Genomic DNA, 21,664 nt, shown 5'->3' on the forward strand with positions numbered 1-21,664 from the left:
CGGGATGCGCCCTCCCATCCTTCTGCAGGCGGGACTCATGGCCAAGCCACTTATCCCACCAGCCTGGCACAGGTCGCTAGCGGCCAACATCTCCGCCTGCGACAGCTGGCACATGCACCAGAGATAACAGCCGCCCTCTAGTTCCCAAACCATGCAGTGTCAGGAGACGCAGTTCCCAAGGATTCCAGTAGATGTCGCTGCCCCGCAGCTGCCGCGCGCCGGGAGGCGGGGGACCCCGTGAACCTTACCTGCGGCTCCCGGCGCGCGCCTCACCTGGGCCGCCGCGCGGTGCCGCCCTCGCCACGCGGGGGCGCTGTGCCGCGGCCCGGCTGTCCTCTCCGCTCCGAGGTCTCAGGCTGCAGTGCAGTCTCGGCTCCGTCCTCGTCCTCACTCCCAGCCGAGGGGGCGGGGACCGACCTGTGAAAGGCGGGCGAGCCGGACCCAGGTATGTTCTTCCACAAGGGCCGGGCGGCGGACGGAGCAGCAGCGGCGGAGCGGCGGGCGGAGGAGGCGGACGAGAAGATGCCACTGTCGCAGCCGCCTCCGGGAGACCCCGGGGAGAGCCCCCCGCCCAGGACCTCCTCCAAGAAGCACACCTCTTTCCACCTCTGGCGCTCCAAGAAGAAGCAGCAGCCCCCGCCGTCCGACTGCGGGGTGTTCGTCCCGCACCCGCTGTCGGATTGCGGGGTGTTTGTCCCGCACCCGCCCCCGGCGCCCCTCGGCGAGGCCAGGTAAGCTGTGCGCCCCAGCCCTCCGGTCTTCCCTCCTATTTCCCCCTCTTCCTCCCTTTTCTCTCCCCCATCTCTTCCGGCTACCCCGACCCTTGAATTCGCCGGACCCCCTTGGACGGAGGGGGCAAAGGCCGGGGACCCGGTTCACCGGGCGCGGGTATAAACGGGGTCCAGAGGGGCGCAGTCGTGGCCTCTGGGGGGGATTAAGCCCCTCGGCTTTCTGATCCAGACCGAGCACCAGCGAGGAAAACTTGTTTCTCACTGACCTAGACTTTATTCTGGTTGTCAACAAATGCATGCAAGGGTCTGCACCAATGGTCGGCAAACCGCGGCTCGTGAGCCACATGCGGCTCTTTGGCCCCTTGAGTGTGTGGCTCTTCCACAAAATACCACGTGCGGGCGCACACATACAGTGCGATTGAAGATGTACCCTAATTAAGTTACTAACAATGTACCTACCTATATGGTTTAAGTTTTAAAAATTTGGTTCTCAAATAGAAATTTCAATCATTGTACTGTTGATAGTTGGCTCTGTTGACTAATGAGTTTGCCGACCACTGGTCTACACTATCACCCTGCTGGCGAGGGCACAGAGCAGTGGAGGGTGATTGCCAAAAGGAAGGATAGTGGGAACTCTACCTTGGGGTCACATAACACGTTTGGTAATGGTGCCTTCCTGGTGAAGACGCCCACTCTTAGGATGCATCTCCATCGTCCTTACAAGACCTGAATGGAGAAGTGGCAAGGATGGGTACCCCCCATTTTATGGGCAGAGAACCTGAGACCGAAGGGTAAATGGCTTGTTCTTATGGGAGTCATTGTCAGAACTACGCAGCACCTATTGGAAGTGTAATTGTCATTGTACTTTATAAATTTGCACCATAATTTTGTGGTGGCTTTATTCTGTATGTATAATTATTCAGTTATACTGTCTGAATTCATACAGTTGTTGGACAATAAATCAGTTTAAAATAACAGTATATCCATGTGGTTTGGAGTTATAAAATGTTTTTAGGGAAGGACAGTTAAGTACTAGTATGTGTGTGTGTTTTTAAAACACATGCTTATGAACAATGAGGACCAGAATAAAACTGTGCCAGATTTGCATTTCAGACATTTTTACCTTTTATTTCTAAAAAGCTCTTAATTTTGCAATATATTTTCATTCATTTAGTATACATTTTATTGAGAGTCTTAACTAAGTGCTGGGATATAAAAAACAATGAGAGCAGTCTCTGTCATCAAAGAATTTTTGGTCTCTTGTGACCAAAAATTAAACCATGATATAAATGCTTTGACTGATGTTTGCACAGAGGAAGGAATCCATGGAGATTTCCTGGAGGAGGGTGGCTGATGGGAAAAGGGAGTTGGAGGCAGAGGTTGCACTATGAGCATCACCAACACTGGGAAGAGCATAATACTTCCTGAGAAAGCACAGTGGTTCCGGGAGGTCTGAGTATGTGTGTGTGTGGGGAGGGGCGGGAGGGGGAAAGGGAGGGGAGGAGGGGTAGAGAGAAGAGTGTTAAAAGACATTTTATTTTTCCTCATATTTTATCATCAATCATAGTAATTGGTTGTAATAGAAGATACGTTTATCTATTCAAAGGTTTACTGTGCTTATTTATGAATTGAAATGTCTAATAAAATATTTTACTTAATAATGATGTACTCAACTTTGAAGTCTTTTCCCTACTACCTCAGTGAGTATTTTAAACATTTCTATAGTGGTTGTTCTTATCTGACCTAGTCCCATCATTTCTGGCTATCAAAATGCAATAGTCACAGCTATGGACAATTAATTCAAAGGATAATACATTTTATTTTATTTTTAAAAATACTTTTATTGATTTTTAGAGAGAGGAAGGGAGAGGTATAGAGACAAACATCAATTGACTGCCTCCTGCATGCTCTCTACTGGGGATTGAGTCCACAACCCCTAATGTACCCTGACCGGAAACTGAACCATGACTTTCTGGCTCATGGGCCAATGCTCAACTACTGAGTCACACCTTCCAGGTTCAACTGCAAACATGTTTTAGACTAAAACTTGAATTAGGAGCATTTGCTTCTTTCCTTGAGCCTCTTGTGTTTTAGTTCTATCTTGAAGCACTCTGTTCCTTCCATCAGAACTATGATGAACTTTGTAGCAACGAATGTTCTGAAAACTAAACATACTGGTCTGTCTTGGGGATATTTTTCTTGTTAGATCATCTTTATGAGGGAATGTACCTGTTTTAGTCTGAAGAGGTGGTCAGAGTGCACTGAGATTTCTGATCAATCTTTGGCCAGTGTGGCTCCATTCATTTCTGCCCAGGACTTGGAGGTGATGGAACTTGGCTAGAAGGTGCAGAGTGTCCTGTAGATTTTGTTTCTGCATAAGGAGGGGACTCTCAGGTGGCTACACATATACAATTACTATTATGGGCTTTTAGATCGAACAAAAATGAAAGGTCTTTGTGACCTTGGGCAAGTTTCCTTCCTGGGTCTCGGTTTCTTCATTATAGAAAATAGTAATGATGACTCTGTAAGTCTTTTGTGAATATCAGATAAGTATTTACATTATTAAATGTAAAACTTTTATCACACTTCTGGGCACAAAATAGAAACTCAGGAAATGTAAAACCATCATCGTCATTATCCTTATAGATACAAAGATCTAATGGAAGAAATGGAAAGAATAGGGTTAGATGAGGGGAAATGCTTTTCTTCCTAGAAGAGCTTACCACTCCAATGGTGGTTCAAAGTTTATTGATGTTAGATTTCAGTAGTCTGCAAATATTTGTGGCTTGTAGTGTGGATGTCCTAAAGATCATGATGGTTGTATTCTTTCTTTACATAAAGTAATTTGAACATGACCGCCTCTCTTCCTAAAATTCACCCTTAAAGGTTTTCTTCAGCGTGGTTTTGGCGAACATGTTAATATTTTCATAGAAAGAGAGCCATGGTCCTCCTGGATCAGCCTCATCTCTTGTCTAGTCCATTGGTCTCTTGCCATCACAGGGCCCAATGTTGTGTGTGGAGAGGGCACAGTGGGCTATGGCCAGTCTTTCTTTGCAGGCATTAGCGGCACTGTCATTTATTGGGCTTCTAATTATACTCTGTTTTGTAAACAATTTATTCAGAGCAAGAGTTCTGTGTCTGGTTTTAAGTTCCTGTTCTCCTTCTCACTATGATACTTAGCCATGTCATCCTGGGCCAGTTATTAACCTTTTTGTGCCGTATGTCAAGTGCTCAAAACAGTGACTGGCATATTGTAAACACTCAATCAATGGGAGTTGTTTCTCCTTTTTCTTGTTAGTATCTTGCCTATACCACCTTTGGAGCAATAATTTAATGTGTTTATTTTATGCTATATGACCAAAATGGTACTTCCTTTATATTTTCATTAATTAAAGCACTCCATGTTGTTTTGATTAGAAATGAGGCCCTATCCAAAGGTCAATGGAGTACATTAAAAATGATCACCCTGGAACTGAATTGAACCCCACACCCAGAAGCAAGCATTAATGCTTCCTACAGGAGAGCCAAACTCAAGTAGTTGGTGGGCCTGATGATCCAATAAAAAGCAAGGATAGACCTGGTATTGGACACTCAGTTTGAAATCTGCCTCTGTCATTTGGATAAATTTTGTTTAAGCCTCAGTCTTAACTTCGCTTTCTCACCTGTATAATGGAAATAACTGCAATTTTTTATGGGGTTCTATAAAGATTTGATATTATATGTGTAAAACACCTGGCATAGGGTCCAGCCGAAGTAGGTAGGAGCAGAAGTGATAGTGGTTGTAATTGTCATGTTGTCATAGTAATGGCAGTAGCATTAATAAATGCATTTTTACTTTGCAAATGGAGTTAAAAAACTTCAGAGCCCAGAAGAAGTTGTACTCAGGTCTGTCCAGCCTTGAACCACCTTTGATGTCCATGTTAGTCTATAAAGGATGCCCTTTATGCATTCAGAGAAACTTTATACTTGATGCAAGAGAAGTTTCTCCTGAAATGATTTTGGAATCTAAGTTTGGAATAGGATAATTCTTTGCCACTTATCTCTGTCATTATACCACTTTATCTACCCTCTATACTTCTGGTCATAATCCCTGTAGTCCATATACAAGTGATGTAAATGCTTTTGGGTATTTTTTTGTAGAACTTCTGGGCTTAGGTTTCCTTTTTACCTTTTAATTATAAATCTTTTTTGTTGGTATTGCTCAGTGGTTGAGCATTGACTCGTGAACCAGGAGGTCATGGTTTGATTTCTGGTCAGGGCTCATGCCCAGGTTGTAGGCTCTATTTCCAGTGGGAGGGTATGCAGGAGGCAACCAGTTAATGATTCTCTCTCTCACCATTGATGTTTCTCTCTCTTTCTCCTTCTCCTTCCCTCTCTCTGAAATCAACAAAAACATATTTTAAAACAAAACAAGCACATATCTGTCTTAAAATTTGACTATACCTAAGGGATCATTTGTGTTTCAGGAATATCAATATAGAAAAAAAAAGATTATTTAATTTTAAAAAAATTGTGCCTGGTAAGAAGATTTTTTGAAGTGTGCATGTATGCCTAGTTTGAAGTACTTTATCAAATAACTGCTTAACCTCCATTTCAAGTTATACTTATTATTTAGAAGACTTGGAGATCCTGCTCATGAAACACAATGCAATTTGACCCATAGAAATTTTCTAGGATTAATGATAGATCATTCTATGGTACAGATTTTTTTTTTTTTGGGGTATCTTATTGAAATGATTATCAATCACAACAATTTTAAATCACTTTTAATTTATTTTAGAGACAGAGGAAGAGAGAGAGAGAGAGAGAGAGAGAGAGAGAGAGAGAGAGAGAGAGAGAGGAGGGAGAAACATCTATCAGTTGCCTCCCTATGGGGGATCGAACCTGCAACCTGGGTATTTGCTCTGACCGGGAATTGAACCTGCTACTTTCCTATGTATGGGATGATGCTCCAATCAACTAAGCCATACCAGTGAAGGCATCAATCAAAATTTTTAAAGGTATCAATCGAATTTTTAAAAACATAAAGTTTGTTATGTTTAACAAGCACTTACTGAGCATGTATTCTGTATCAGGCACTGGGAAATAGAACAAGGAAATAAGAGATAATCCTTAGGAAACTTGCAATCCCAGTGGAGGATAGGGCATATGGAGAGAAGTGACTAAAGTAGCATATGATGCATTAAGTGCAGAAATAAAGGATTTAACCAAATACTAGTACACTGAGCTCAGAAGGATTATCCTGAAGAAGCAAACAATTTTTTTTCTTTCCTTAAGAAGTTTACTAATGTAGAATTATTAAGGAGAATTTTTATTTTCTGATGTGGAGATCATCAAAGGCTCCAGGTTTTCTTGAGGTTATGATCATCTTACACTATATCCAGTTTAAGATGGACCAAAAGGAAAATTATGGAAACTTGTATTTTCACAGTGGTATTTAAAACAAATAAAGAATCACTTACTCAGGATTATTTTCTTCAGTTCCTTAAAATATCTAAAGCCTGATATTATATTATTTCAATCCTTTTGTCATATTTTGGCACCTAGAAGTAAAGACTGTGCTTGGAATGTAACACACTGGTTTGAAAATCTTGGCTGAAATGATAAGCAAACATCATGTTGACACTCTAAAATTATGGACTGAAAAAGTGATTCTTGACAGGTTTAACGATCCATGTAAGTGAGGCAGAGAAGTCCTTATTTTGGTACATGACTAACTTGGCATCTACTCAATCTGTGTCAGAATGGTTTGGGAGTCTATCAAGGAGAGTCCAGCATTGCCTATGTTCTCAAAGCAAGGTGTTCTTCTTTAAAAATAACCTACGTTTAGTTTACCAAATCGCATGGCACACCCAACAGGTGTCTTTCCACATATTCACTTTAGAAAAATGAATTGTGGGCTTTTACCCTGGAGAGGATTGAAATGTGAATTCAACATTCTGTCCTGAAGTGAGTTTTCCAGATAAAGTATGCATGAATGTCTGATACTTGTGGGGAGTTTGGCCAGAAAGGCCAGTCAGTTTATTAGTCTCATTAGCTCATTTAGAACTCCCTTTATGAGTCTCATTATCTCATTTATAGCTACTTTTGTGGATTCACATTTATGAGAAGTCTCCGTTCTTGAGAATGAACTCTTGCTTAGTGCTGTCTTTGCAGCCCTGTGTATCTCCTAGATTGACCTGTTCAGTGGAAGTGAGGCAATAGACCCTTCCTAACAAGGAACCATTTTTTACAAAGTGTCAGGAGATCCCAGGGACATACATGTGAGGCAGAGAACTCAAAGTTCACTTGCAATGTCCCCAGCTACTCTCACCAACATGCTGTACACAAAGTGAGTCCAGATTGAACCTGTAGCTAACACAGAAAAGGGAAACAGAATTAACAAGTGCCTTTTTTTTTTTCACCTTTCCATAGATGGCAATTAAATGAGCAAAAGTAAGTTGTTGTTGGGCTTGGCATAATATTCTGTGGTGCAGAGTTGGCTGCTGTCGTTATCCTTGCTGTGTGCCATTTCAAGCCAGTGACACTAGCTGAGTCTCGTTTATTAGAAGTTGAGGTTATGGCATCCTGAAGGTCATCTCAACAGCTCAAATAAGAGAATTGACAAACAGTTACATAAAGACACTATGCAAAATTTACCTCTTTTTTTCTTTTTCTAAATAGTCAATAAGCAATAGTCAATAAGCAATAAGCTCCTATATTTTTTTGAATTTTCTAGCTGGACAGTACTTACCTTGCAGTCTGGAATCAAAGGTCAAAATAATATGCTCTATGAATAAGATAAGAAAAGAAAGGACAACCCTGACCGGTTTGGTTCAGTGGATAGAGTGTTGGCCTGCAGACTGAAAGGTCGCAGGTTTGATTGCAGTCAAGGGCATGTATCTTGGTTGTGGGCACATCTCCAGAGGGAGGTGTGCAGAAGGCAGCTGATCGGTGTCTCTCTCATCAATGTTTCTAACTCTCTATCCCTCTCCCTTCCTCTCTATAAAAAATCAATAAAAGATATTAAAAAAAGAAAAAGAAAAGAGAGGACACATTTGGTTTATATTGAGAACTTTAGACCATGTCTACAAAAATATTGTTTTCCATCAAGATTTCATTGAAAGATGCAGTTTACTTAACATATACTGTGTGTATCAGATACTGTGTATGTTAAGTGCTTTATAAAATTAACTCACTACAGTTCATTTATAACATCTCTGAGATATAAGTACTATTGTTATCCCAATGTTGAGGAAAATGAATCTCAGAGACGTATGGTAATTTGACCATCATAGAGGTTGGGGCTGGGATTCCCCACCTGGTGGTCTTGAGTTCTGTGGTTAATCACTACAAATTGACATCACTGTGGTTAATCTGCCTTTTTTTCTTTCTTTCTTTTTTTCCTATCCACATTAAGTATAGTTAGGCTCTAGAGCTGACAAGCAGAAATTATGATATATGTAGAAAGCCAAGTTAATTTTTGGTGCTGGACAATTTCCATATTAAGTAGTAAAGAGAAAATATGTAAATTCATAGAAGTATAAATACTATCAAATCTTGGAAGACAGTTTTAAAGCAGAAATTCTCAAGTGTACATGACATACAAGTGCTGTGTCTAGATGCCGAGTGCGGGCTTTCTGCTCCAGCTTTGCCAGGAAGCAGCGTATCCAGAAGTGGGGTTGTTTGTCCACCTCCTTTCCTCTCCCTCGGCCTTGGCACAGCCAGCAGAATGCACGGTCAGGATAAGTAGCCAGATAGGTGGCCCTCAGAATTTATAGTTTCTGGGGGGGGGAAATTATAATTTCTACTCAGACTAGGAGCAGCCCTAACTTTAAGTCTCTAGAAGTCCTGTTGCTCGAATCGTTTGGTTTTCCTTCCCAATTTACCATAAAAAATTCCCTGGCAACAAATACACATTTCACCTTAAGTTGCCCTTACACGTCAAGGATTATAAACCATGGCTGATATTTTACCTCACCTGAGGTTCAGAATGGCTGTGTGCGGTAAGCCCACACCCACATTGTATAGATAAGGAAACTGAAGTTCAAAGAAGGCAGGTGGAGGAAGCAGGACCAAAACTCAGGTTTTCTGGATTCCAGTCAGCTGATTTTTGTTTTTATTTTTGTTTTTTTGTTCTCTTGGATTATAGACTGTACCTCTCTATTCCTCACCTCTACCCACCTTTAAGGGAGCCTAACTGACTCATTTAACTTCCTGGTGACTATTCACCTAGAAATCTTCCTCTAGTTTCACAAACCAACAACTATGAGGCTGTCTGGTCCATCAATTGAGTTTCTAGTTATTCAACCGGTGCATTCACCGTAGTCTGGTTGCAACATATGGGTTACTTTCAGAGTTTCTGCTTAATGAGTACTCACCTACTAACTAACAAAAAAACACCTTTAGAATAACGTAATTCATGTTTTCAAAAAAATTTTAAACTTGCACATGCCCTATTTTATAACAAAATATCATTTATAATTATAGAGTCTATCCACATTGTACCCTTGTAAAAATCCCCTTTATGGCATTTGAAGTAATGCTGTGACATGTAATATATTTTATCTATTATTTAAATGTTTTGATCATACTGATGGGTTCATAAACATCCTATGAAAGCACAGCTTGGTAGTTTTTTACATCTGCTGTTTGAAAAAGATCTGACGGTTCAAGCAAACTGTTGACATTCTCGTTGAAATACAGGGTCTCCTTTATCATGAGTGGCATGTGCAAACCCCAGAGCTGGCCCTTTTCAAGCCTGTGCAGTGGAGGCTCCCCCAGGCCTTGCCAGCCAATCTTGGCTCTACTGCCTTGCAATTATTGGCTTGCCTCTCCGCTGGTTAGCTCCCAGGAACTACATTGCTATTATCTGCAGAACAAGAAGATATAGTTGCTCCAAGGTGGGATTATAAAACGATTCTCTTTTATTATCTAGAACAATTGTCTAGTGTAGCCCAAACTATTTTGTCTGGGGTACACTCAAATATTGATCAAGAATCCTACCTTGGAACATGCTTGGGATGGAAACAAGCCCTTGGTATTCCCCAGATGAGTTGGTAAACATGTTTAAACAAGCTAGCCTAAAACCAGATTTTGGCTTTTTTTTCCCCCAAGAAAAAAGCAAAGTACAAATGAATGCCTGGCATTTGTTCCAAATTCTGACTTTTACCAATTGGTATTTTGTGATTCTATTAATCTCACCCTGTGAGAAGTTTCAAGTATGTTGACCTAAACGTCTTAGTAGGTAGTGCATTGTCGGCACTGAAGTGTACCCTTCCCTGTGGTTTCACTCTTATTGAAAGCTCTTTTTTTATGCTCATAAGGAGACAACCAGTCTGGGTGTCGGTGGTAACTGTGGAAGATGCAGGGAGACATCCTCTCCTTCCTCATCACCTGCTTCCTTCCCACAAGAGAAGCTCTTCAGGGACAGATGTGTCACCTTCCTCGCTCACTACCGGGTTCCTGGCTGCCTGTCTCTGCCTGGTTATGATTTCACAGGTTTACAAAGCCAGTGGCGTTACACTAAGAGGAGTGCCAGTTTTCATCTTCATGCCACTCGATAGCTGATCAACAGACAGCAAAAGTGACAGCCAGTTAGTTGGGTTTGGGCATGTTTTCTGAGGAAAATGGGTGTGGCCTGGGGGAATAGAGGAGGAGGATTCCACTAGATAATCTCCAGTCTCTCCTGTAAATTAGCATAAACTTGTCAAGAATAAACAAGATAAAGGGTATGAACAATTGTCTAGTACCAAGTATGTGACAGTTGCTTTCATATTTGGCTTGTCTCAGAACATCCTCACAATAGCTCTCTGTTAGAGCTAATCTCCATGGAGCTCTGCGTTCCCCATATTTACATTTGAGAAAACACAACCTGAACACAGCTTGTCCAAGCTGATTTAGTGAATACATAACAAGTGCTCTATTTGAACCCAGTTCTTTCTGACCCCAAGGCTCCTAATATTTTCAGTGCACCTTGAGAAAACTAAAGATCATTGAATGAACTACTGATAGAGAGTGTGTGAGTGTGTGTGTGTGTGTGTGTGTGTGTGAGAGGTAGCTGGCTAAAGATTAGACACATCCAATAGAAATATGGTCATCCATTTACTCTCAGAGCGATCACCCTCTCAATAACCAGGAAGGAAGCATTTCTCCTTTTTTTATTATCTGCACCCTATCTGGCCCACTGTAGAGAAGGAGATTATGCAGGAACGAAGAATTTGTGTGCATTGGGAAATCCATGGACAACTGGCTTTCCACAGGAATGCTTGATCATTCTTCTGAGAATCAGTGACTCAGTCCGTAAAGGGTTAACTAAACTTGTTACACCTGATTTCCAATCTCCTCTCAAAGCCACAAAGTCTTAAAACTTGCTGCTGTGATGACTCAGAGAATGCCAAGAAATCTAGGGTGAAAAATGTGATCGTTTTTCACTCTGCCTAAGAATTAATCACAGCCCTAAAAGAGGAAAAAAAAAAAAAATGCTGGTGAGCAAATACTTCAAGTTTATAGGAGATACTGTATACTTGAAAAACGAGATCTAGAGAGTTGAGTGTAAAAAAAAGCATGAAAACCCTTTAATTGATCTTTGTCTTTATAGGAGCCAGTAAGGTAGCTTTTAGTGCCCATTGATCTCAAAATTGAATTTTATTTTCACTAGTATGTATTTGAGTGATTTAATAAATTACATTGAAAAATACTCATAAATTTCTATGAGTATTATATACACAGAATCAACTCATAGTAGGTCAGCGAAGAGAGTAAATTTCTATTTCCATTATACTAGCCTAGAAATGTATATGTTCTGGTATTTAGACTTACCATAGTTATTTAAAAGCATAAATTGTTATAATCATTAGTGCTGTTGAGAGTACAACTAGAAATCTGCTACTTTATCTTAAACCACACTTTCTGCTCAGTTCTTCTTATTTTCAACTTTCTCAATCTTATTTATTTATTTTACTTTCTCTAATTTTAAAACAATTATCGAGTGATAATGGTAATTGAAGCATCAGGTTTGCCTTTTTCCTTTGTGACTCAAATAACTGCCCAAAGGTTCTCTCTCTCAAAAGAGGTCTTGAAATGTGGTCTTCAGTGACTGTGTCTTGCCACACTCAGGAAGGAAAGTAAATGTGAGAGTGAAACTGCTCTAGTGAAATTCATTTATTAAACAAACATTTATGGACACCTGCTGTGTGTGAGGCCCTAGGGCCCTGGCTGGCAAACCAGGTCAAGTCCAATTGTTGGAAGACTGATTCTCATTATCTTATCTTCTGGAGGAGCTGCACTATTCACCATTAAAATACTGAAGTTTCCAGACTAACTGTTATAATAAGGAAAAAGAGAAAATATTCAAATATGCAGAGGCTGAGAGACACAGGGGTTAGAGGATTGAGAAATCTTGAGAGCTTTCAACACTGTTACTGATGAAGGAATTCCAAAGACCACCTGACAATGTTTGTGTGTGCATATAAAGCCCCTTAATTAATGGTTATATTTACATCTGTATCTACAGATACGTCTTATTGTATGTATATATACAATACATTCTAGCACCAAGTACTTTACTTTCCTATGTATCAGTGTCAGAGTACTCACTTGGTAAATTTAGCATGTGCTTGCAATGTCAGCAAAACAGGAATGATGGAGAAAGAGAGAAAAAAATGTGCCTGGAATTTTTTTCTAAATCCTTACTCAAATATATGTTTTTTTAATTAATTTTTAGGGTGGGGGAGGGGGAGAAACATCTATGTGAAAGAAAAACATCAAACAGTTGCTTCCCGTAAGAGCTCTGAGTGGGGATAGATCAACAACCTTAATATATATATATATATATATATATATATATATATATATATATTATTGATTTTTTACAAAGAGGAAGGGAGAAGGAGAGAAAGTTAGAAACATCGATGAGAGAGAAACATCAATCAGCTGTGTCCTACACACTCCCTCCTGGGGATGTACCCACGACCAAGGTACATGCCCTTGACCGGAATCGAACTTGGAACCCTTGAGTCCACAGGCCAATACTCTATCCACTGAGTCAAACCAGTCAGGGTGATCAGCAACCTCCCCCCCCCCCCCCTGTATTCTAGACAATGCTCCAACCAACTGAGCTACCTGACCAAAGGCATGCCTGGAATTTTATGTTATTTCAAAATATTATGATTTGTTTTATTGTTTATCATTGTTTTTATTTTGAATGACCTATTTGGGTGGGGGAGGCATAATCTTTTTAGTGGTTAAAATGGTCATAATACAGACTTCCATATACACCTATTTAAAGAGCTAATGGGGGGGAATGAGAATGATGTGAACTATGGAAAGGAATAGAGAAATGTGCCCAGTTTATTTTCATAAGTTGGATTCTAGGCTTGAAAGTATCACTTTATCTTCTTTGAAGAAACTTGATTGGTTGATACCACTTTTTAAATGTCCTGTCCAATTCTATGGAGGTGATCAGGGCAATGACTCTTTCAGGGAACAGGTTTTTTATACTTGAAGATCTAATTTTATTTATTGATGTAGTGTACATTTACCGTAGCTACTTTGACAAATTTACCATCTATATATATAAAAGGCTTATATGCAAAGTGTCCCCTCAGGAGTTTGATCGGGAGACTGGGAGTTTGATTGCTTGCTATGACGTGCACAAGCATTTTTCCACTTTATTAAGATATATATAGCCCTAGCCAGTTTTGCTCATTGGTTAGAGCAGGGTTGGCAAACTCATTAGTCAACAGAGCCAATATCAACAGTACAACGATTGAAATTTCTTTTGAGAGCCACATTTTTTAAACTTAAACTATATAAGTAGGTACATTGTTATTAACTTAATTACCGTAGGGTATGTGGTATTTTGTGGAAGAGCCACACTCAATGGGCCAAAGAGCCGCATGTGGATCGAGAGCCGCAGTTTGCCAACCACTGAGTTAGAGGCTTGGCCCGAGAACTGAAGGGTTGCAGGTTGGATTCTGGTCAAGGGCACTACCTCAGTTGCAAGCTCAATCCCAGGCCTGGTTGGGGCATGTTTGGGAAGCATCAATGTTTCTCTTTTCACTCCCCCACTTTTCCCTCTCTTAAAAAAAAAAAAAAAAAAAAAAATCAATGGAAAAATACCCTTGGCCAAGAAGATATATATATATATATATAATATTCAGGGTATTTCTATTTGCCTTTCCAGATCCATTCTACCCTCCTCTATGGACTAGTAGCTGTATGTACAGACTACATGAACCAAACTCTCTGCCCTCTCGTTTCTAGTTAGGTTCAGCCAATGAGAGCTGTTAGAGGAGAGGACAGGAGTGGGAGGTCATGCTAGAGTGGGGGAGTGGTTTTGTTATTCCATTGAAGGCCACAGCCCCTGAGAGTGAACCTCTTCTATAGCTCAGATCTCGTCAGTTCCAGCACTACCTCCCTCCCCTTGCCTCTGTGTCCAGGGTAGTAATGGCTTCCTAGTATGGGGGACCCTGGGTTGCTCTTCCATTCCTTACTTATTTCCCCTCACCTGCTCACATTTTGTAAATAGTAGTCAGTTCTTTCAACACTTTCGATCCTTTTCTGTATGTACTATGTTTCCTGCTGGGGTTCTGACTGACATATCTAAATCTAAGTGGGATTGTATTTTATTGTATTTTATGTTTGAGTCTTTGTACTGCAGAATTAGGTAGGGGAGTCAAATTAGGTCATGTCTGAACTGGTGTTAGTAGAAAATGGAGATAGATTAAATTAAAGGACTCTCATAAAGATATAAGAAGATTGCTATTGGAACAGGGAAAAGGGAGCAATAAATTCTTCCATGAACTGTGTTTGATACCTCCCCTGAAAAGATAAGGAGGACACCTTAGCTGTAAAATGTTCCCAGTTGTCTTGCTTAATTTGAATATTATTGGTTCAGTTGTTTCATTTCTCATTTCATTCAGGGATTTTTGTGGCTCGCCGTTTGTTTTGTCTCTTTTTCTTGGCAGCTTGCATATTCATATATACAGTCCTCTAAATCCACTTGTATATTCCTTCTTCATCTGCATGCATGCTCATGACCTGGTCCTTATAGAATGCAGTCAGGATCCAGTGAGCTGAATGGGTACCATGTCATTGGCATTCTTCCATTTATGAGTGATAATGCTCTTAGTCTTTAAATTAAAAACAAAACACATAGCAAACAGTTAACTTCATTTACTTTTGTTTCAGTTCTAAATCTCAGAGCCTATAAAGTTTCCAAATAAATGCCAAAGCAGTCAGCAAACTTACTAGGGCTGTAAATACTTCACAGGTCTTTTAAACCAAATGATAATGTACTCTGTGGTTATGGGTTATCATCAGCAGGAGCCCTGAATGATAGAGAGTATTGAGGCTTACCTAAGGACTCCCTGGGTTGCTCAAATATTCTAGTCCTTGTTTTCTTCTTTCTCTTTAAATAAATTTTACCTAATTTAGGAAGTGTCTTTGTTGATCTAATATTCAGATTATATTTCATGCTCTTAGAAACATGAATTACTTACTATGAGTATATTCTACCACGGGTATTAAAAAAAGATAATGCATGTAAAATCCAATATATGAACTTCTTACCATTTATCAATAACCCAGGATGACAGAGAGGAAAAAACAAAAACAAAACCCCACTGATGTAGAAATGAGAGGGCTTGAATTTGAACCCTAGATTTCTCAGTTGCCAATTAGGTGATTGGGCAATTCTTGTGAACTCATTGCTCCTCAGGGGATTTATTCATCAATAAAATGGGGCTGATACAACCTGCCTGGCCCTCAACCAGGCAGCTGAGAGGCGCCTTTGAAGCAGTGTGTGAAAGTTCCGTGAGAACCTGAGGCCTTGGGCAGCAGGAGCACCATCACCCCATGACTCATCCGTTGGTTCTCACCACTTCTCTCTGGAAGCCTTAAAAATGATCTTCTCTTCCCCTGTGGTCTTTTCATAAATGAGTGGGCACATGGCAGTAGTCGATGCTCCCTATCGTTATTCCATCCTAACCTCCTCTCTGTCCATTCCTCCCTATCTCTGGAATCTTGCTCAGAAGCTGGTATAGGGCACTCCTACCCATGTCCCTCTGCGAAGTGACAGGGTCAAGTGTGGAGAGAGCTCTGTGGGTCCCATTGCTGCTGCCCTGCATGGCCCCCTCCTTCTCAGCGTTCTTCCCCACTCACCTCAGTTTTCTGCCACCTACGTGCCTGGGGGAATTGTTGCAGCTGGACACACATGCCCATAGTTCCTTCTCAGGTACTGCTACCAGGTTACCTTTCTCTTGTAAATACAACATATGTCACAGAAGAAGCCCATCCTGGGCTTCCCAAATAATTCGAAGAGGTAGTTAGGTTTGGTCATCTTCGTTCTGCAGATTAAGCAACAGAGGCATGACGTTGTTTAATGAGAGGTAGGACTATGTCCCAGGACTCCAGAATTTAGCCAGTGCCCCACAAATATCCCAGCAGGGTAGACAGAGGGGGGAAAAATGTTTTGTAGCTTTACTGCAATGTCCTTTCTTCTTTCCTTTTTAAAATTTAACATGGGTAAAGTTTATGGAGCAAAATGGTATTGAAGTAGAAGAGGACATTGAAAAATATGTATTTGATTAGTTGAATAAGATATTGACCTTTGCATACTAGCTAAAGATCACACTATTACGAATATCAAATTTTTAAAAATCCTCACCCAAGGATATTTTCATTGATTTGGGGAAGGGGGGGTGGGGAGAGAGAGAGAGAGAGAGAGAGAGAGAGAGAGAGAGAGAGAGAGAGAACAAATATTAAGTTTTTCACATTTCTGCCCTGGCCAGTTTTTCTCAGTGGTTAAAGCAAAGGGTCGTATGTTCAGTTCCCAGTCAAGGGCACATACCTTGTTTGCAAGTTCCCTAGCCCTAGTAGGAGAGACAACTAATTGCGTTCTCTCTCTCTCTCTCTCTCTCTCTCTCTCTCTCTCTCTCTCTCTCCTTCCTCCCTCCCACTTTCTTTAGAAATCAATTGGAAAAAGTATCTATGGGTGAGAATTAAAAAACAACAGAAAACACATAACATTCCTAAGAAAATCTTACATGTATAAAATAATGAAATTTTGATAATAACAAATAACTGGCTATTGAATCCTAAAGTTTGTCTCTTCACCCACTTTATGCTCTTTTGAAAGACAGATGACTCCAGGGCATTTTAATGCTCTGAGTTTGATAACCAAAGACACCGTTCTGACTTGCATAACTTTAGTGGCGCAAACCCCAGAAGCTGTTACTCTCTCTTACACACACACACACACACACACACACACACACACACACACCCGCAGACAGAGCTCCTCATGTTCAGGCCCTAACATGCACCTTCAGTTTTTTCCTTAGGTGGAAATTTGAGTAGCATTAAACACAATGTATTTAGGAAATTCAAATACTGGACAATTTAAAATATTCTTAGAGTAATTTTTTTTTTTTGGGGGGGAGGGGGAACTTGTGATTTGAAAAGATCTGTGATTGAATTCTCAAGAGATTCTGGACCCCAAAGCCAGAGCATGGGCATGGGACAGGAACCCACTGTGGCCACATCCAAGTCCCTGGAGGCATCAAAGCTTGGTGGTGACCATAAGGCCAGTGGACTGGCACCTAAATGCCCCTGATGGTTTACTAGCGCAGAGGAGACTGGTCAGGCGATGTGGCTGTTTCTATCACAGCCTTTGGATGTATGCATCAGTAATGTAGATGAATAATAAAAGGCTGTGAATAATAACAATTTTGGGGAAAAACTAGACCAGACATCTGAAGACTTGGATCTCTACTTATTAGCTAAGTTATTCCATAAAACCACTTGGCTTTCCTGGGGCCTCAGTAAGATTCCTCATTTATAGTAGGAGGAGTGAACTTGGTCTTCCCTTATAAAGTTTGTTCTTGACTAAGAGCTCTGAATCACATATTTGAGTTTATAATTTTTTTTTTCAGGAAGGTTGGCCAAGCTGTAAATATAATGTCTAATGCATATGGAAACTGAATTGGTTCTAATGATAAGTAGTTATGCCCACTCTTTTCAGTAGGAATGTCCCTTGGAGAAAAGCAGAGAGCTGTCCAAATCACGAGGTAGGTTGGCAAGGATAGAGTTTCTGTACCCCTCTGAGTAAAAGCTTTGTACATCCTGAACAATTGCAATAGGGAAAAGGAGAAAATGGCCAGAGTTAGGCATTTACTTTAGACCTAGCATGAAGGGTGAACCATATAAGTGCTGTTTGAAGACTCTCTTAAGATGTATACATCTGTGCATGTTTGGTCATCATTTACTAATTCAGTGTAATAGAATAAAATTTAAACTGAGATATCTGAAGACACTCCTATTTGTAGCCTAGAATGCCTTACTAATGACAAAAATTTAGAAAATACAAAGACTTAGATATTTTCTATGTTGGGCTACTATGTAGTATTATAATAATGTGTCTTTTGACTTAATAAAATAGCATACTGCTTTCTCTACAGGTTTGAGGGATAGTGTCTTTAGTGTTGAGCAGGTGGCCAAAATGTCTAAATTCAGCCCAGCCAGCTTTGCTCAGTGGTTCAGCAGTTCTATTCCCAGTTAGGGCACATGCCCGGGTTGCAGGCTTGATCCCCAGGAGGGGGCATGCAGAAGGTATATAATCAATGATTCTCTCTCATCATTGATATTTCTTTCTTCCTCTCCCTTCCTCTCTGAAATCAATAACAATATACACTGAGTGGCTAGATTATTATGATCTCTGAATGCATAATAATCTGGCCACTCAGTGTGTATGTGTGTGTGTGTGTGTGTGTGTGTACACATACACATACACATACACATACACATACACATACACACACACATACATATACATATACATATATATACTAGAGTCCTGGTGCATGAATTCATGCATGGGTGGGGTCTGGCCAGCCTGGCCAGGGGGAAGAGACATGGGCAGTTGGGTGGCCTGCCTGCTGGTCAAACTCCTGGTCAAGGGGACAATTTGCATATTAGCCTTTTATTATATAGGATATATGCTGGCCAGTCCGTGTGTGTGTGTGTATATATATATATTTTTTATTATTATTTTTTTATTTTTTTATTTTTTTTAAACAAATATATATTATTGATTTTTTACAGAGAAGAAGGGAGAGGGATAGCGAGTTAGAAACATCGATGAGAGAGAGACATCGATCAGCTGCCTCCTGCACATCTGCTTCTGGGGATATGCCTGCAACCAAGGTACATGCCCTTGACAAGAATCGAACCTGGGACCCTTTAGTCCGCAGGCCAATGCTCTATCCACTGAGCCAAACCAGTTAGGGCAACAATATATATATTTAAAAAATAAATAAATTCTGCTTCTGGTTCAGCCATTGGCTGGCTGTGTTACTTAAGGTAAATCATTTAATCTGTGGAGCTGTTTCCTTAAATAGAAAAAAGAACCAGTGAAAGGATAAAGTGGGCTGTATTGATTTCTTTCCAGATTTTATATTCTATTTGTCTAGGGATTCCAACATGCTGTTGAGGAGACTGAAAAACATTAACAAACTGAGACAAATGTTATCCCCAACATTTGTATGCCAGCCAATTCTAAGTGTTTAAAACCGTTTTTGGTGAAAGAGAGTGTTACTGAAGGGAGGTTCCCTTCAGGATGGTGTCTTAGGCGGGTTCTCCCAGAAGCAGTCTCCATGACAAGCATTCAAATACAGGTGGAATTCAGGATATACACGTATCACCTCATCCTGGGCTGATGAGGTGAGCAGGAAAGGGAGGCCACCTCATAAAGGGGGAATTATCTTATCGTGCTCATTTCCACTGCTGGTAAATGGAGGTTAATCCCCAGGGAAATTCCAAACGTCACTGTGGAAGTCAGAGCTATGACATCCCTGGGTGAGAGATATTGGGGTTTTAGAGCTGCAAGTTCTGCCAGTCACTGGTCGAAGGCTGCTCCTGCAGGCACTGGTTCTCTGGCACTTCCTCCCTGTGGTGGTGTGGACTCCGATTGGCCAGAAAGTCCCCAGGTGGCTGGAAGTCCACTGGCCCCAGACTGAGGGATATGGGTGGTTACAGGGCCTGCCATAATGTGATTACAGCGGCCCAGACTGAGCAGTGCATCCAAACCACTGCACTGTGGGCACCTGCTGAAGTCCTCCTTGGCTGTAGCAATTTCCTGTTTGTGTAGCAGCCAGGGAGGAGCAGGCTCCTGAGTGCTTATTAGCCTTAGATCTGGGAGGTAGACCGTGGACATTGCACAAAGGCATGCTGACAGTACACGTGCAGTCAATGTTGTCCAAGCTGTGGGATGTACTTGAGGGCCACGCCTAGGACATAGTACTTTAAAGGGAGTAGCATCCATGAGGACTCTGTGACGCAAAGGGTGACACTCCATGAGGAATAAGATTTTGTTTCATAGAAACTCTTTTGATAGAGAAAGCAAATTCTCCGAGGTGCTATAAAACATGTTAGGAAATGCAGAATTTTCTATCAATTTCGGTGGAAGATTAAACCAGCTGTCAGCAGCATCCTTGACTGGTTTTGAAACATCTGGGATTTGACATAGAATTTGAAATAGGATGTTTGGCATGAGCATTACATTTTTGTTCCTTCAGCATCACCCAAAATGTTGGGAAAGCTTTATTGCTTTCTAGATATATTTATCTTTTAAAAATCAATCTTTCTGTGAATTGCTATTTATACTGTGGAAAAATATGTGTTAGAAATATAACTTTATGTTTCATTAGGTCAAAATTAAAAATTAAGTTGTTTTTAAGAAATGGTTTATGTACTAGTGGTATGCAGAAGCTAGCAGAAGATCTTTATTAATCCATGTACTTGTTATTATATATATATAAAAAAAGGTGTTATTGCCTGGCTGGTATGGTTCAGTGGTTGAGCATCTACTTATGAACCAAAAAGTTTGATTCCTGGTCAGCGCACATATCCAGGTTGCAGACTGGATCCCAAGTAAGGGGGTGTGCTGGAGGCAGCCTATTGATGATGTTTCTCTCTCATTATAGATGTTTCTCTCCTTCTCCCTTCCTCTCTGTGAAATAAAAATATTTATTAAAGTATACTTAAAAAAAAAAAGTTGTATGACCTGGTGAATCATTGTCCTTGAGTTAGCCACATTGCAAAAGAAAATTATAATCAAGTCACGTGACTTAATTATATATTACTATTAAGTAATCTGCTTAACTATTTGATATCTAGATAGGGCTAATGAAAATCCCTGCAATCATTTTCTATGTCTCCATGTCCATGAAAGGCAAATAAGAAATCAAGAGGGATTAGGTAGTTTTTTGGGAAAGGATGTTGAAAATTCAACTTGACCTAGTCATGGAATCAGAATTTTATGGTTTTTTTAAAAAAGTATGTGAAGAGGTCTTTTAGTAAAGTGTTCCCCAAAATGTATTGCTTAAACATCCAAAACAAAATCACCTGAAGAAAAAAGCATATTCCTGTCCCAACCTCCAGAAATTCAAATTTGGTAGGTTTGGAGTAGGGCTGAGGAGTCTGCCTTTTAACCAACCTCTTATGGAAGTCATTAAGATTTGAAAACCAGAGATTTATCCCAATGGAGAGTAGAATACAGAAATCGCAAGAGTGTTTACTAATGGCACCCACTGCCTGGTAGCAGAGCTGGGGCCCAATCCAGGTCTTTCGAATTTAAAATTCTTTTTTACATTGTTTATAATTTTTATTAATATTTAACCCATATCCCAAACTTATTCTTTGCCTAAGTAGTGATAATAATAATTTACTGAAGAACCAAATACAGCAGGCATGTAAAATCTTGATCCTTTAATATACGTCAATATGTAAATGAAATTTATGCAGACTGGAATAATAAGAATAGTTTTGCAAGGCTGGGTCTTATATCCTTAAAAAAAAATCACAAAACACAACATATGAAAATTTCTGAAATGAAGGATTGCTAACCAGGCTCTGAGATAAATATATTATATGGTCTGTCACACATACTTTTC

General features: G+C 40.4%; 1 protein-coding gene across 1 annotated transcript in view; it reads left to right on the forward strand.

Annotated features, from left to right (window-relative positions):
* Positions 1–522: 522 nt before the first annotated feature.
* The window catches only part of CRYBG1 (crystallin beta-gamma domain containing 1), a gene marked incomplete at its 5' end in the record, with an annotated part of 164,128 nt that continues 142,986 nt past the window's right edge, over positions 523–21,664 (forward strand). Inside the window, one exon of the mRNA XM_084890515.1 lies at positions 523–731. Coding sequence (XP_084746641.1) covers positions 523–731 — 209 coding nt within the window. The remainder of the gene's footprint in view (positions 732–21,664) is intronic.

Source organism: Pipistrellus hanaki (genome assembly GCF_964339955.1).
Source record: "Pipistrellus hanaki genome assembly, chromosome: 7".
Taxonomy (NCBI): domain Eukaryota; kingdom Metazoa; phylum Chordata; class Mammalia; order Chiroptera; family Vespertilionidae; genus Pipistrellus; species Pipistrellus hanaki.